The sequence below is a fragment of the Leuciscus leuciscus genome (genome assembly GCF_965113295.1).
Source record: "Leuciscus leuciscus genome assembly, chromosome: 17".
Lineage (NCBI taxonomy): Eukaryota > Metazoa > Chordata > Actinopteri > Cypriniformes > Leuciscidae > Leuciscus > Leuciscus leuciscus.
The window spans coordinates 33,510,406-33,527,693 of NC_138741.1; the positions used below are offsets into that span (position 1 = coordinate 33,510,406).

Below are 17,288 nucleotides of genomic sequence, written 5' to 3' on the forward strand. Positions count from 1 at the left end.
GTCTGTTGTGATTGGTCTACTCTGCTCTGATTGGTCAGATGGCCAAGTCTGTTGTGATTGGTCTACTGTGCTCTGATTTGCTCTGATTGGTCAGATGGCCCAGTCTGTTGTGATTGGTCTACTGTGCTCTGATTTGCTCTGATTGGTCAGATGGCCCAGTCTGTTGTGATTGGTCTACTCTGCTCTGATTGGTCAGATGGCCCAGTCTGTTGTGATTGGTCTACTCTGCTCTAATTGGTCAGATGACCCAGTCTGTTGTGATTGGTCTACTCTGCTCTGATTGGTCAGATGGCCAAGTCTGGGCTGCGTTCAGCCCCGGCAAAACGTTGCACAACGTGTTTTAAACAGAAACGGTGATGCGTTGAACACACTGTTCTGATGACGCAAGAGTTGCAACTATGGCAGCTGAGAAGGCTCATTCTTTGTGTTCTTTGTGAAGAATTTTCTGAGCCTGATGAAGTCGGTATAAATATGTGTTTAATACTACAAAATATGCTCGATGTTACAGTTACTGCACTTGCCGCCCAGAACAAAAGAGAACATCCCAATCGAGTGAAGGGATTGCTGAAACTGAAATGGAAGCACACATCTTACCTAATTCAGACTAAAATACATCTATTTAGCCTCACATACTGACTTTATTTGTAGGTCATACTGTTTTAATACCCTGTATTTTCTTTCTCATTTTTAGGAAAAGCACTTAATTACCATTGTTTATTTCTATACCAAATGTCATACACTTGCAATGAAGCTAAAAATATAAACAACTACATCATTATGTTGATATCCTATATTTTTACAATAAAACTTACGACAAACATGTCTTCTAATATCCTCAGTTGTTGCGTATACCGAGCTGCATCGAACACATTTGTAAATTACTTTCCTTGAACCCATTGTGCGAGTTCACTTTAATACCGCGTGCTTTATATACATGTTGCTGCTGATTGGACTGCAGTTCTGACACACCCACCAAACAAGAGAAAACGTATCTCAAACCCCGTTGCACACCGGTGCACGCCGTTTCCAGGAAACATGACGTTCAACCCGGAAACCGTAGCAAAACGTTGCGCACCGTTTTGAACTTGAACATGCCCCTGTTGTGATTGGTCTACTCTGCTCTGATTGGTCAGATGGCCAAGTCTGTTGTGATTGGTCTATTCTGCTCTGATTGGTCAGATGGCCCAGTCTGTTGTGATTGGTCTACTCTGCTCTAATTGGTCAGATGACCCAGTATGTTGTGATTGGTCTACTCTGCTCTGATTGGTCAGATGGCCAAGTCTGTTGTGATTGGTCTATTCTGCTCTGATTGGTCAGACGGCCAAGTCTGTTGTGATTGGTCTATTCTGCTCTGATTGGTCAGACGGCCCAGTCTGTTGTGATTGGTCTACTCTGCTGTTTTGGCCAGATAGCCCAATCTGTTGTGATTGGTCGACTGCTTGCAGAATGTGGCGTCGGTTTTACCGTGCCAATCTCATCCTCTGGAAGTACATGTAAAGAGGACTTACTTTCGCAGAGTAGGAAACAGCGTATTCTCGACATGTCAACAACACGGACCAAATTATTCCAGTCTCAGCAACAACTACAGAGTTTGAGCGAGGAAAAGTAGATGTTGTTCACTGGCAGTCAATGAAGACCACAGGCTGGCTTTGTGCAAATTTTTTATAAACCTACGTAAGTTTATCTGCACTTTGATTTTTTATTTTTTTTTACTTTTCAGACCTTTTACATTCACAAACAGCTACACATTACACACTACATGAAAGATAATGTCCGAAAAAGCCTAATAGGGCCACTTTAAGATAATAAGCCCTGAATCCTCAGACTATTCTGCAGCCATTTCAAAGAGAGAGAAAACAAACGAGCGAGGGAGAGATAGCAAAGCCAAGCTGAGCGGAATACATATTAGAAAGTGCTGGATATTGATTGTGGCTCCGGACAAGCCATGCTTTGCATACCAAATGGCCCCCATTACCATAGCGTCTGTGGATAATTAATGTGCAGTCAGTGGTCCTGTCGTTTGTTATCGGTCATACTGATACTGTTCAATTTCCATCTCCGCCTCATGCCTTCTTTAAGGAAGAGCTCCTTCCATAACTGTCAGGCCTCCACACTTTTTATAAATCATAATGCCCCCTGGTTAGGCAGCGTCTGCTGCTATTTCTGCCATAGCGAGATGCTATCGCAGTGTAAAAGCCAAGCATCCCTCATTATTCTGCCATTAGAAAGATAGTGTCTGCCGTGCATGCCGGCCGAACGTCCTTTCATGCGTGCTGTCAGCCCTTCCTCATCTGGAGAACGGCAGATGAAAGTTTGCATGTGTTTTTAAGGGTTTGTTCACCCAAAAAAGACAATTCTGACATAATTTACTGAACCTCATATCATTTTAAAAAGCATGACCTTTTTTTTTGTATACAAAGGAGACATTTTCAATACAACGAAAGCATATAGTGACCAAACGTGTCCTCTTTTTGAACCAGGGTTATTATATAGTTATTAAGGGTGCTCTGATTGAGGCGTCTGATCGTTATTGGCTGATAATCACTTGATATAGTTTGATCGGTGGTCTCTATAAAGGCCGATCAGAAGAGCTGATCAGATGAAGCAAAACTTTCGAGACAATTTTTCTGTGCGCTGCTCAAATTTCTTCAGTAGATTCACAGGTCTGGCAGTTCACAAGGTGTCTGAAACGGACAATAAATCTGCAAAGTCATTGCACAGAGATTGCAACGACAACAATCCTACAGTAACCCTACTTTCTGTGCGCACATTCTGAGACAGAGTAGAAAACAGACAAGCGAAGTGAACTTTGGACTTCGGGTTCAAACCTAATCGGTCAAATACATATTAATGTATACATGAAATATGTCAAAATCCCTGGCTTGGTGGGTATTTGCTGAAGCACAGTCTGTTATGTCTTAAGCAAACAGTTGGGAAATAAAACCGCTTATTTAATGCATGCATTAGGTCTAAAAGGGATAATTTTCATTTTAGGGTGAACTAAGTCATAATTTACTCACCCTAGTGTTGTTCTAATGCCATATGCCCATCTTTATGGACCACAAAAGGATAATTTTTTTTAAATGTCCCGCTCGCGTTCGTCCATATAATGGCAGTGAATAGCGACCAGCATCAAGCTTTTTAGAAAAGAACCAAAAGTATCACAGAATGATCCCATGTAACCCGTGGTGTACATTCCAAGTGCTCTGGGGGTTTGCGAAATTTAATGTATTATTTAACGAAATTCTTGACCTTGGCCGTTGGTCTTCTGTGCACGGCTGCACAACTCAGTGTTCATGAGTCTCTATTAGCTCCGCAGTTCACTCCGATTCACCCAGAAAAAGCACACAAACTGTGGAAAACTTTTGGAAAGCTGTTTGGCCAATCACAACACACTGGGTTAGCTGGCCATCAGAGCACTCTGAACTTTTCGGAAGGAGGGGCTTTGTAGAAATCAGAGCGTTTCAGACAGACTGGGAATAGAGGTGCTGCAATAATGTACAGTATGTGACAAATAATGTGTTTATTGAACATTACAAGCCTATTCTATAACACCCAATAAACAAAATATTAACCTTTTAAAATAGCATCACATGGCCTCTTTAAATGCCTGCTTTATGATTATGTATGGCATGAACATGCAACGGTTTTGTGGATACAATAATCCTTCAGTCTTGCTCCTCTATCCCTGGAGAAACAGGAATAAACCAGGAATCCTATTGAAACTTCCTCAAAATAAGCAGCACTGTCTAATTTCCCAGTATGTTTCTCCATGCAGTGATCTCCAGTGCCAGAGCTATATTTCCATGCAGAGGTTTATAAATAGGCAGCATGAGCACAGGCTGTGTCCCTGGGATGAGATTTGCTGTTCTCCCGGCCGTGCAGATCGCCATTACTTATGCCTGACAAGCTTAGCCTGTGATGTGGCCATGCTGGCCTGTTTGAACAGCATTAAGCCACTGCTGTTTGCACTGCAGGCATGGGGATGTTTGAGAAAGCTTGTCCTGGGGTCAGTATGGGATCCTCTCTCAGGGCAAAGGAACGCAGAAAAGCGCTGAACTTGTCCACTTAAACTGACCTATCTGCTCTGGCGATGTTAAAAAAGTACGGTGATATCATTTTATTTTTAAAGGAGCAGCTCACACAGAAATGAAGTCTTCTGAAGCCATATAATAACTTTCATTTAGGTTGTTTATTACTATATAGCTCATTGGTGTACTTGTTAGCATTACTCCATGAGTCAACTCAATCTGTTCTAAAAAAAAAAAAGAAAAAGAAAAAATGAGTCCCAAATCATAAAAACAATGTTAATTTTATTTATTTTTTGATTGATTGAATAGTTGAACATTTCCATTGCTAAACAAGAAGAAAATTATTTAAAGATAAGCCCCGACATAAGTTTACAAACTTCTGTTCATTTAATTATAAAGATATGACAGGCGGAGGAAGACCAAAGTCACAAATCTTGGGGCAATAATTTTACATATTGTACAAACTACTTTCCAAAAGCACTGTTGGTGCTCACATTGCCTAATACAATGAAATAATGTCCGTTGGTTGTACATTTTCCACAGATCTCTAAAATATTTGCACTGTATTTATTAAACATTTGCATGCATATTTTCAAACTTGCCCGGTTTGAAATACTATTGCTTCTCACCTGTCTATTAACCACATGCAACATGCCAAGTTGCATGAGCTGTGAATGAAGTTATGGTGGTCTGTTCCTCACACAAAGCATATGGCTTCTGTCTTTTTTCTTTTTGGAGCTTGATGGCCCCTGCCAATGTATTTTGTCATTGCATGGAAAGAATTGCTTAAAATGTCTTATTTTGTGTTCCATGGAAGAAAGGAAGTCACACAGTTTGGAACGAAATGAGGGTGAGTAGAAGAAAATAACTGTAATTACATACATTGTTGAAGGTGATGATACTAATTTTCTAAATATTCTTACTCTCAGGTTTCATCGTAATACATTAATTTCCCCTTACATACAGTAATGTTATAATCGCATGCTATTATTCCTAGTCTTTTTTAACATTTGGGGTGTTATGAGACGTGCAGTGGAGAGTGCCAGAGAACAATTTGGAAAAAGAAGGAAAATGTGAGTGTAAATTGGTAGCATGTGCACTAACATACTGTTAGTCTTACTAAGACAAAAAATGCAAAACACACATAAGCAACAATTTTATGGAATAAACTTTTTTTTTTTTTGAGTAATGCGGCCCATACACTAAATGACTTTAAAGTCCTCTGATAGCTAATCAGCTACTCTTATACGTAACTGTGGATTATTCACAACTGCCTGTCATTGCCGATGTCAGTTCCACTCAAAACACATTTCACACTGCAGGACTTGGATCGTAGACAGGTTTAGATATTTAACCTGGTAAATATCTCTTGGGTGGAGGCGCTTCTCTCAGATCACGTCTTTGAAAACTCACACATTATTTATTGTAAATAAAACAAAGATTATTGGAGTATATATATAAAAAAATAAAGATTAATAATAAAGATTTCTATTTAAAAATTCCATGTTTAATTCAATGTTACAAAGTGCAATAATCCTACACCAAATATTTTTTTCAGTGTAGCAATTATCACTCATGAAAACAATTTACCTGCGATTTTTGGCTTTTGTCGGTGAGCTCCCTTAATTGTCGGTGAGTGGAAAATCAAGGTTAAAATTGTGTATTGCATGAATAAATGTGGGTCTAAATATAATTGGAGAGGGTATTATTTGCATTCATTAGTTAGTCATATCACTGACTTGATTAACTTGACCCCAAAGCAGAGGCTCCACCTTTTCAACATTTATTTTGTACTTCGATGAAGCAGAACAATGAAAGGGGGTTGTCCTCATTGGTTAATGATGTCACACACGTGGTGGACTACTTTTAATGAATCTGTTTGAGATCGAATTAATGCTAGATGTTTTGCTATAAATGACGGACATGTCTTCTGAGGACTGTTCCTCGTTTTTCTCAGTTATTTTGCTTTATTTCCAGATTTAATCATAGGCTCGTTCTAACGCACTAGAGCACGTTCGCACATGCGCATTCTTCAGAAACGACGCTTTAAATCTCTTGAGAAACTAAACACATAAATAACATTTGTATGTATTCTAAATAAAAGATACAGATTGTCCTGAATGTCAACTTGCTTATTTTGCTCAAGATAAGTATTTATTGAGTCCACATGTCATGCAAACAAGAAACTCTGCTTCTAACACAGATCGAGAGCTGTTGTTCCAAACACACAACTTTGCGATGCTGTTCGCGAATGCTTTCGGGAAACATCGTTTCGTTGAACTATGCTGATAACGACGGAATTAGCGACAGATAGCTAAAGCGACTGACACTGTTTTTCATGTTTAATACTGTAAAGCTGCTGCTTTAAAGCAATCTGTTGTATAAAGTGGGTGACTTGACTGGAGAGCCGAATTGCAGAGCTGGTGCAAACATGTTGACTTCGCTATGATCAGATGCTTTCTTAACGGCTGTTTTCTCATTTTTGTGGTGTTTATTTTGTTTTTGAGAGGAAAGCACACAGCACACGCTGCATATGCATCTAAAAGCCATTCTCAGTAAGCTTCTGTTCAGGTATTTTGAACTTCTTTTTACTCCCAGGCAAAAAACAATACTCTGCCTTAAGAATATTGGGAACTTATCTCTTAAGACAATTAGTTCCAGTACTGGTCGTGTTTTGTAATATGAGATTACCTTTAAGGTAGTAAGGCTTCTTTAGGCCATCGTGGTGCAGACGTGCCTTCCGCTCCTCGGCACAGCTGTGCCTCAAACCGTCCTCATGCAAACGCAGTCTATCTCTCCTGACTGCTTCCGACGCCATTTTGTCCCGCAAGGCTTTAGTCCGCTCTGTTTCCAGCGCTATGGCCTTCTCCAGCAGTGACAGGTTGCCCTTGGTCATGTCGAAAACGTCCTCCGAGCGGTCGGACGTGACAGAGGTGGTGTCTTCATCGCAGTCCTGGAAGCACTTGTGCTCTGCGGCGCAGCTGGAGAAAGCCTTGGATCTCGGGCTGAGCTGCTCCTCAAGCTTCATCAGGTTGACCATGTCGGAGTAGTTTCGCTCGAGGACACGGCACTCCTCATGAGTCTGATGATGCTGCTGCTGTTGAGCCTCTTGATAAAGATGATGAGCCTGCTGGTGGGGATGCAGATAATTACCATTATCTATCTATCTATCTAGACCAACATAAAAAGTAATGATACAAATTTTAAAAGGAAGTATATGGCCATTTATACACTGCAGAGAAATTTAGTTGTCACCATAAAATCAAAATTGAAAATTCCTATTGTTTCATGGAACATATATTTATCATAAATGTGTGCACATCATCATTTTTTTATAATCCATGTGCCTTGTACTCTTTAATCATCACTTCTCTTCTCTGATGATGTGTTTACTGGCGTGAGGGCGGGTCAACCTGTCACTCACATGAGATCCACCAATAGCAAACCACAACCATCCAAACATCTGATTCATTCTCATGGACAAAATCAAGCCTCGCACTACATTTGTTCTTGATGGAGAAGCTCTTTCACTCAGATATATACAGAGGTGCATTGCATATTATACATATTCTTTTTTTTCACTCTATTATGCCTTTATAACAAGATGTCATGAAGTTTAAACAATGTTTTCTCGTAATAATGAGCTGGTATATTGTTAAAACTATATGTATTTTCGTAATAACAAAATAATGTGTTGTTAAAACTATATTTTTTCTCGTAATCACAACATATTATGTCATTAAAAACGATATGCTTTTCACATTATAACATCAATAGATCATAATAATCCCATGCTATGGGCATGCACTGCAATTGACCCAGGCTACAGCAAAAGCTATTTTACAATATTATTTGAGGCTTCCACTTTTCGAACGCGGACTGTGATAAAGACCTATTTCCCACCTTGTTAAGTCACATACAATATATGTAGTTTTAGCAATAAAATATTTCATTATAACAAGTAAATATGTTGTTTTACATTTATGTATTTGACAGATGCTTTTATCCAAAGCAACTAACATTGCATTTCAAGGTACACATTTACATTCTTATCAGATCTTGCTTTCCTTGGGAATCGTACCCATGCCCTTGCTGTTGCAAGCGGCAGCGCTCTACTGTTTGAGCTACAGGAAAGCATATTTTAATTACATAGTATCTCATTATTATGATTAAATATATAGTTTTAACGACATTACATCTAGTTATTAATACATAATTGGGTGGAAAAAACAATATGTATGTGGCAGCAATGTACCACCATTGATATATACGTCACAGTATCGAAGAAAAGACTATCGCAATGTCTGTTTCATGCCGACTTCAAGGCAAGTGTTTATATTGTTGGAGAGACTCATTCGCTTAGGCGTGGACTTTGTGCTTTGTAACTTTTCCGATTGTTTACATGCACAAACTGCTATATTACACAAAAAGTTACAGTTTTTCTCAGTCGCTTTGGTGCATTTCTCACATCACTATTTACATTTGCACAACAGTTAGTTCAACCTCCACAACATTTAGTCATTTGTGCACATCATAGTAGCAGTTTCACATTCCTTCCAACAAATTGCAAATGCTTTTGGACATGCATCAATTGCTTTCATACAACTCTCTGCTGTTTTATAACATTATCATTTGCTTATGTCATGTCAGTCAAAATTAACTATGAATGCTGAATAGTCATTCCATATAAAACTAATAGTCCTCATTTCATTGCTTGAGTCATTACATACAAAAATGTTGAACTAGATGTCAAAATCTGTCAAGCAAATTTTACAAAAAATTTTTAATCTTTATTTTGTATTTTTTTTTATGTCTCCTAAATTGAACAATTTCTCTCAGGTGAATCTCAGCTTTCACTGATGAGAAGGGGTGTGTGAAGCATTAGTTGCAACCAATGTTCTGGATGTGCATGAAGGATTACAGTACTATGTATGTTGTATGTTCAGTTCCAATATGTACTGCAATATTGTTTCCAGTTGTGCTCAGCTCTACCCACAGGGAGTTTATGTTTGTTGTAAATAAGGGTGTATTTGTTCTTTTGCACAATGCTGTGAACAAATTAGAATTGCAAAGAGAATATGCAGTAAAAATGTGAAACATACATATTCAGTGTCTTGTACTCAGTTACCTCACTAAATACAGTAATGTGTAACTTTACTGTATTTTTCAAATGGCTGTGCAAATAGTATCTAGTGCTGTCTTGAGCATTTTCAGGTAGTGTCACCAAGATCTGACTTTTTTTGCATTGGAAAACATTTACAGAGAAAACTGTCATAATGAAAACATGACAAAGCCATTTGACTATCTTGTTCATAAACAATGGTGTCAGGACTTTTCATCTTGATGACACTGACACTTTCATTGACATGAATACTTGCTTTTGAGGAATGAGTTATCCAATTTGAGCAAGTGACACGCTTTTGCAGGTTATCAACTAGGTTTTGCAGTTTGTACTAATTGTTTTGAGAACTGCATTAACTGTTGTGCAAATGTAAATAGTGATGTGAGAAATGCACCAAAGCGACTGAGAAAAAAGATATATGGGCACTTTAATCCTTTTCTATACACACACAGGAGTGAAAACCCCATTTTACCAATCCCAATTAACTCTCGAAAAATGTAGATAGTGACACCCGCATTTGCCCAATTTCTACACAGTGTGTACGAATCTGAACTAACAACTAGTTGTTAATGATGTATTTGAACGTGCCTCAGAAACGTTTCTCTCTTATGAATGTGCGGTGCAAGACAATCCCAGGGAAAGAGCTATGAATCTTTACTCATTTGCACATATGGATTGCTTCTCAAACAGAAGGCTGCATTTCTCGGCTGCCACGTCATCGAGCGCTGAACGTCGTCTTAATTTAAAGGATCCTTAGAAGGCAGTCTTCGTTTTGTTTCCTTCATTCAGCTCATTTTGCTCAGCTTGTCTGAGTTTTTACTATTCAGTAGTTTCATAAAGGAGCTCAACCTTATGAAACTCCTCATCTAGCACAGTGTTGATGTCAAATATTTAATTCAGTCAAATACAATTTATGCAATATGTCAAACCTTTAAGCTGAGGGATTTTTTTTACCTAGGGAAACAGTTTAAAAGTAGTCAAATTCTGCAGGAAAACTGTGAACTTGGCAACCCTGCCAATATTCACAGCACAATCGGCGCCGGATTCAGATTTTGTTTTGCTAATGTTAGTGATTTAAATGAAATATACTTTGTGCAGGCCTATGCATTCTATTCCTTTTGTTTTTCTCCGTTCACAGCAGCGCTGCTGGTAAGTGATGATGTAACAATCCTAAATGTTTTTTTGTTGTTTATGCTGCTATGTATAAAAAATAAACCCCTTCTTATGGGGGTTAATATTTTTAATGTGTCATTCTATCTCTACGTCCATTCTAATTTGATTTCATTCTAATTTCTAAATCATTAATTCATTCTTAATTCTATACAATTCTAATCTAATCTTGTCAGTTAATGGTTAATTGTCGGTTAGCATGCGTTCGCTATCATAGGTTTGGGAAAAAACTCGAAATGAACATGCATACCTGCTGGTTATTGTTGAGCCGCTCGGATGGCTTGGTCTCGCTTAGCTTGCGCGCCAAGTCAAAGCACTGGTTGCGAAGACACTCCAAACTGCTCAGACAAACTTCCTCGTCACTCTTCTCCCCCAGCTGACCTGTAATGGTGGCTCTGCCGTTGATGTTCTCGCCCCCGTCGTCCTGGTACGGCTCATCATGGAGGTTTTCTGAGAGCGTGACCCCGTGACCCTGAGCCAGGAGCTTTAGAGAGTCCACAGTCTCTCTTACCACATCACTGTTCACATCCAGACTCAGCTCACCTTTCCTTGAGCCCTCCTCATCTTCGTCATCTTCATCGTCCTCTTCATCTTCATCCTCCTCCTCTTCCTCTTCTGCACTGTTTGAGGAGTTGCTGTTCATCTCGGACTCGGTCATGGCCCGGTAAGCAGCATCCTCTGCGATCTTGCCCAGGTTAAGCAGAGATTTGGCCACCAGTTCATCATAGTTCTCATATTCTTCGTTGTTGTTGTTGTCCTTCTCCATGGAGGGGCTTGATCTGCTGGGACTGCAATTCATATGGTCACTCTCTGTGAAAGACAAGCAAATGTTTTCATACTACAGTAGCAGTTAAACTGAGAGCCTAACGCTTGTTTCTTGAAGATCCAAAGTGGATAATTTTGAAAACAAGTTGTAGTGTGGACTGTGAAATATGAGGTATTTGAAAACAATAACGTTTGTATCCAGATTAATGTAGATCTGGCCTTAGAAATTGATGGGGGCAATTATAGGCTGTGCCTATGAAGAGCAAAATCAGTAACTTATAAGGTTCTAATTGAATTAACATGCTGTCGACAACTGTTCATGTAGTCAGCTCACTAGGTTTTGAGACAAAGCCAATATCTTAGGTAAGAAAACAGCACAGGAAACAGGGTTAATGCCAATACATGTGGGCGTTTGATTGTTAATTAGACTAGAAGGCTCTGTCAGGTCTGATTGGAGAATGAGTGGAGGGAGTGTGTGTGTGTGTGTGTGTGTGTGTGTGTGTGTGTGTGTGTGTGTGTGTGTGTGTGTGTGTGTGTGTGTGTGTGTGTGTGTGTGTGTGTGTGTGTGTGTGTGTGTGACACACCTCACGCCTACTCCGTTATTAAGCAGACATTCACAGACCACCAGAACTGAGCCACCAGCTCAGACAAATACTGAAACCATTGGCATCTTGTGTACTATTAAGTTAAGTTGGCTTTGTTTAGCAAACAACCTGTGGCTATTCATACTAATATAGATAGATAGATAGATAGATAGATAGATAGATAGATAGATAGATAGATAGATAGATAGATAGATAGATAGATAGATAGATAGATAGATAGATAGATAGATAGATAGATAGATAGATAGATTTAATAACATATTAAAACTCAGTCAAATCAATATTTTGTGTACAGTTATTTAATTATGCCATCCAGTATCGAGGACTCGCTCTCTCTTGTTTCATACTGTACAAACTCAGCCGCTGCCATTTTGCGACGATTGTTTTGTACACTGTTGGATTATAAGATAACAAACTGGTACGATTTTAAAAGTTTCATCTCAGATCAATATCTCTTTTCCCCATAATTATTTATGTGGCGAAATACTGTGTAATAAGTGGTGTGACTGTATAACGTATCTCTTAAATGTCCGTCTAGTTTGAACATGCCGCTTGCTAGCAACTGCTCTTTCCGCGGAAGCTTTGCATTTAAAGAGCTAACAAAATATTTAGACTCAGAACAATATTTTGTGTCTAATTATTCACTTATGTGGCAAGTAGCTGTGTAATAATCGGGATACTGTACATCCAGTACAGGTTATTCTGTTATCTCAGAATAACCCCTTCAGGCTGATGTAAGATCCTCATCACCCTGTCGGGGGTTTATTCTGAGATTGCAACCGGCTGAATGTACATTATCCCTTATGTATTTATTGTTCAAAATTAATAATGGATAGATTTACATGTAACACGAATACTGTCCTATAGAGGGGGGCACAGGATAAGCAATCTTTAAAGTTCTCTTTTACATCCTGTTTCCAAAATGACAAATAAATGCATATCTCAGAGAGCGCTCCACAAGTTATATTTGTTTATATCATCTGGATACTCAATATTGATCGGGTGAATGCAGGTTTTAATCAGTTTATTGTACAGGTAAGTTCATCGCTGTTCTAAACCAATGTGCTGCAACATCGTAACACAGACAGAGAGTAGTGCACACATTATGTGCAGATCAAGTCCACACAGAAACATTCAGTAACGCAAAAAATTGCTGTCAGCGCTTTTCTGTGATTTATCAATAAAATAGCTTATAAACTGAACAGTGCTATCATTTAGCCTATTGCTTTCTGTTTTTGAAGTAACTAAAACCCACAGCTGCACTATTAGAGAGACGCTGCACCGGTAGGATTAATTCACACATGCAATCACTCTCTCACTAATCATTCAAATAAATGTAATCTTTACTGTGCTACTTTATCTGTATCTTATTTCGACCGAGCAGAAGACTGTGAGAAAATAAAGACCCATAGACGAAATAACTGATAAAAATTTGCTGTTATGACTGAGCGATAGCCTTGTGGGCAGCGTAATGTCAAATGGCGACCCGAGTTCATGTTATGATTAGTAGCAATAAATATCGTGATGCTCTCTGCAAGACCTTACTCAGTATTTCATATTAGGAGTAACTGTAGAACCAATAGTATTCGTTGTTTAAATGAAATTATGGAAAATATATATTGTCTGAAATGTTTCCTTAAAGTCCCCCTGTAGTGAATAATTGTATCCCTTAAAACTCAACTTTGATCACCAAAATGACATTTAAAAGTTTTTTCCTTGGAAAAAAATTATTCATGCCTTAAAATAGCTTGAATGTAACTCTACACCTTTGCCTCATTTAGTATACGCGGTTATATGAATATGCAAATGAGCCCCGCCTCCACTCACTCACTCAGCTCAGAGATCCACTGGTTGATGATCACACGTTGATCTGATTGGTTATAAGGTAGTTTGTGACGTCAGTAACACCAGCGATTTCAAACCGTGTTTTTGAGACTGTCTTTGGTTCACTGCAGTTTTAAGGAGAAAATACTCAGCAATGCTGTCGACTTATGAATTTACACATGGTTTGTCTTAAAGCATATTAAAAACACAAACTAAACAACATAAAATAAAAATAAACAACATTAAAAACATTATTTTCACCACAGGGGGACTTTAAAGATTTGAAACCTTTTTTTTATCAATCTGAATGTTGCTCCTATTTGAGGGCATTGGCCCTGCCAGAGCGCTGCACTTCAAAGCTCACCTTCATTCGGAACTGAGCACCTCTGTTTTGAGAGGGCTGTTTTTAGCCTGATACTGAGACCGTATTGAAGGTCATCGCAAAATCATCCAACTGCACCTCAAATTACGGTGACCTTCTTCTAAAGATGCCTAACTGCCAAATCACCTCCTCTACCCCTCTGGAGGCTGAAATACTCGCTTCACATTCAGGTCTGGTTTTGTTTCTGAACCCAAAAATAAAGCATTCTAATGCCAGATTAACCCTATAAAGATGTGATACACACATTTCCAAGGCCTCAGAAATGATCAATGCTTCACAGGGTTAAAACTGAGAGCCAAATTACTGCATAATAACTCATTCTCTGTCCACCTTTTATGGATTTATTTGTGCCCTCACCTATTTCTTGAATTTGCTCCTCATTCTCTTCCTCATCTTCCTCTATCTCATCCACTTCTTCATCATCTTCCCCCTCTCTTTCTACTCCATCTTCCTCTTCCTCCTGCACCACTTCCTCTTCTTCCTGCTCCACCTCTTCATCTTCTCCATTAATCACTTCTACCTCTTCCTGATCATATTGTTCCTCGTTGTCTGTATATTCCTCATCCACTTCCTCTTCTTCTTCTTCTTCCCTTTCCTCTTCCTCCTCCTCCTCCTCTTCCTCTTTTTCATCCATCTCCTCCATTTTGTGTGTTCCGTAGCATTTCTCCATTGACTGCTGGTCTACGACTGTTAGAAAGACCTTCCTCTTGGCCGAGGGCTCCAGGGCGTGAGTCTCCAGGGGTTTTCTCTTCTTGGCGACGGGACAGCCATACACACTGGACATGGAGAGATAAGAAAAAGGCAATTAGCATGCTGGCTTGTGAATTGCTGGGCTTTAATACAGTCCAGCTCACTTAAGACCAAGGTACATAATTTACAGCACACAGGCTGAAGGAGTTTTGAATTGGGACAAATATAGCAGGCTGCATGCCAAATCATTAAGGGGTTACACAAGTGGAACAATCAATAGACCTTAGTCAGGGTAGACGCCAAATTCAATTTGCAATGAATGACAACAAAACCGTGAGACAATATATTTAAAGTGCCCACATTGTCAGTAGCGGCCTTTGCTACACTCTCAGAAAAAAAAGCTACAAAAGCTGTCACTGGGCCGGTACCTTTTCAAAAGGTACACTTTTGTTCCTTTTAGGTACTAATATGTAGCTTTTGTACCTTTTTTCTGAGAGTGTCTTTAACCCGTTTCACTTGAAACTGGCCTCACTTAAAATAGAGCCCCATCCCATCACACCACACACACACATCTGAACATAACAGGGGCTTGGGGAAAAAATACCCCAAAAATCCAAGATATGGTGCAAAAAAAATCTCTCTGTATAAGTTCTTGTTTTTAATATATTTATAAGCAATACCACATGAGCAAGAGTGTCTAATTCTGGCTTAATCTAAGCCCTGTTTGTGAAACCAGGCCAGAATTGTCCATAGTGACTGTTTGTGCTCTAATTTGCCAGTGAAAATAGATCCTCAACGACCTACTCATAAAGACAGTAGACACGAATCAGCTGATTTGAAGGAATCGTTTGACTCAACTATTCAATGAGTCACTCGTTAAGACAACAATTGTCCACCACCTGCTGGCAGGTTATAGTATCATTTCATTTTAGTTCAGGGGCTGAGAGAGTGACGAAGATTAAATGCTGTTTTTGCTTTCCATCATGATTGTAACAATAGTTCTGGTTAAAGAGATAGAAAGCATTTATAAATAGACTATTAAAAGTGAAATATGATATAACTAGGGATGCCCTCTAATAGTCAAACTGAACATTATTCAATGAGGAGAGGCTTATTCAACCAAAATTCTATTAGTCGGTTAGTCGCAGAAAGAAAAAAAAACGTCAGTTATTTGTGGTAATTACAGTAAGTCAGGCAGGAAATCCAAACTTTCGTCAATCATCCATCAACCTTAAATATGGCTTATCAATTGAAACATGTAAGTAACTTGACCGCTCATTCTAATGTTAACCTCGATAAATGTGCTCTATTATTAGGAGAATATCCAAGTGTGTGTGTGGAGTGTGAAAGCTAAAGTATTAGCGCTGAATGACATGGAGACGCCAGCGCGATTCTTTCCTAATAACAGTGGATACAACTTAAAATACTCTGTCATTTTTTGTCATACATACAGATAAGACATCAATCAAAACTGTAAATGTCTACTTTTATTTGTGTAAACTCACAATAACAACAAAATGTTGTACTTTTGTAAAATAAAGAAAACCAACAGAATGTGCTTTCTGCCGTCTCGGTCTTCGTGAACTGGAGCGCGTCACAAAAATGAACCGAAACTTTGCATATCGGCTACTTGTCTCACAGATATGAGAAATATTGAGGCGTCATGAGCAGCTGTAAACAGTATTAAATCTATGATATCTATGGTGTCAGTATTGAAAGTCCAAACAATGTGTTTTTGCTCTCGCAAAAAAAAAAAAAAAAGAAGCAAAAACTATAGTATAACATTATAAAATGGGATAACATTGCAAATGGGAATGTGTTTGGAAATTTTGTAACATGGTGACATTGCAAGGTCAAGGAAATAATGGCAGAACTACAATTGAGGCATTTCTTTGGAGAAAATCCACTTTTGGAGTTTTCTTTTGGAGAAATCCACTCTTTGTGCTTTGTAACGCTGCAGATTGTTTAAATGCACAAACAGCCACATTACACAGTATAGGAAAGGTCAAATCAAAACGGCATAATAGGCGTTCATTAATACTATTGCATATTGTTTGTGTGCAGAAATTTTGCACAACAGCAGAACCTGCTGAACTGATACATACTGACAACAACTGCGCTGGAACAAAAACTGGTGCAGAAACAATTTTCACTTTGCTAGTAAATTTCACAGAAAATTACAAAGAAATGGCAAGTAATAAATTGAAGTAAACATGAAATGTTTAAGTAGAAATACTTAAATAGTATTTTCTAGTAAAAAGTAAAACATTCAATTTCTTACACCTAAAAAAAAACACATTTTTACAGTATTGGTCTTTTTATGTTTTGTTTTAAATTAAATATTACATTTAAATATCCTAACTGGGTCTTAACATGGGTTTTAACATGCAGTTCTCATGTTTCATAAAGTAAAGCTATTTTATATATTTATGATATTTAATTTGAATAAATCTGAAATGTAATAAGCAGCAATTCAATTCATGATAAAACAACAAAATAATCCTGAATAATAATCCAATATTTGGAGGACCAACCATACAATGAAAAAGCTTGTGTTAAATTCCTGTCCTGTTAGAATTGAATGCGTTAAATCACTAATGCCCTGCTAACTTTAGCAGTCATGTAAACACACACACACACACACACACACACACACACACACACACACACACACACACACACACACACACACACACACA

At 38.5% G+C, this 17,288-nt stretch overlaps 1 protein-coding gene across 5 annotated transcripts in view; it reads right to left on the minus strand.

Annotated features, from left to right (window-relative positions):
• myt1lb (myelin transcription factor 1-like, b) overlaps window positions 1-17,288 on the minus strand; it is a 148,159-nt gene that overhangs the window by 55,327 nt on the left and 75,544 nt on the right. For 3 of the 5 annotated variants that reach the window (XM_082143416.1, XM_082143414.1, XM_082143417.1), the window contains exons 5-7: window positions 14,257-14,675; window positions 10,574-11,133; window positions 6,723-7,161 (exon numbers count right to left, since the gene is read on the minus strand). In XM_082143416.1, the coding sequence (XP_081999542.1) occupies window positions 6,723-7,161; window positions 10,574-11,133; window positions 14,257-14,675 (1,418 nt within the window). The remainder of the gene's footprint in view (window positions 1-6,722; window positions 7,162-10,573; window positions 11,134-14,256; window positions 14,676-17,288) is intronic. The other 2 variants (XM_082143415.1, XM_082143418.1) reach the window with 1 other exon arrangement.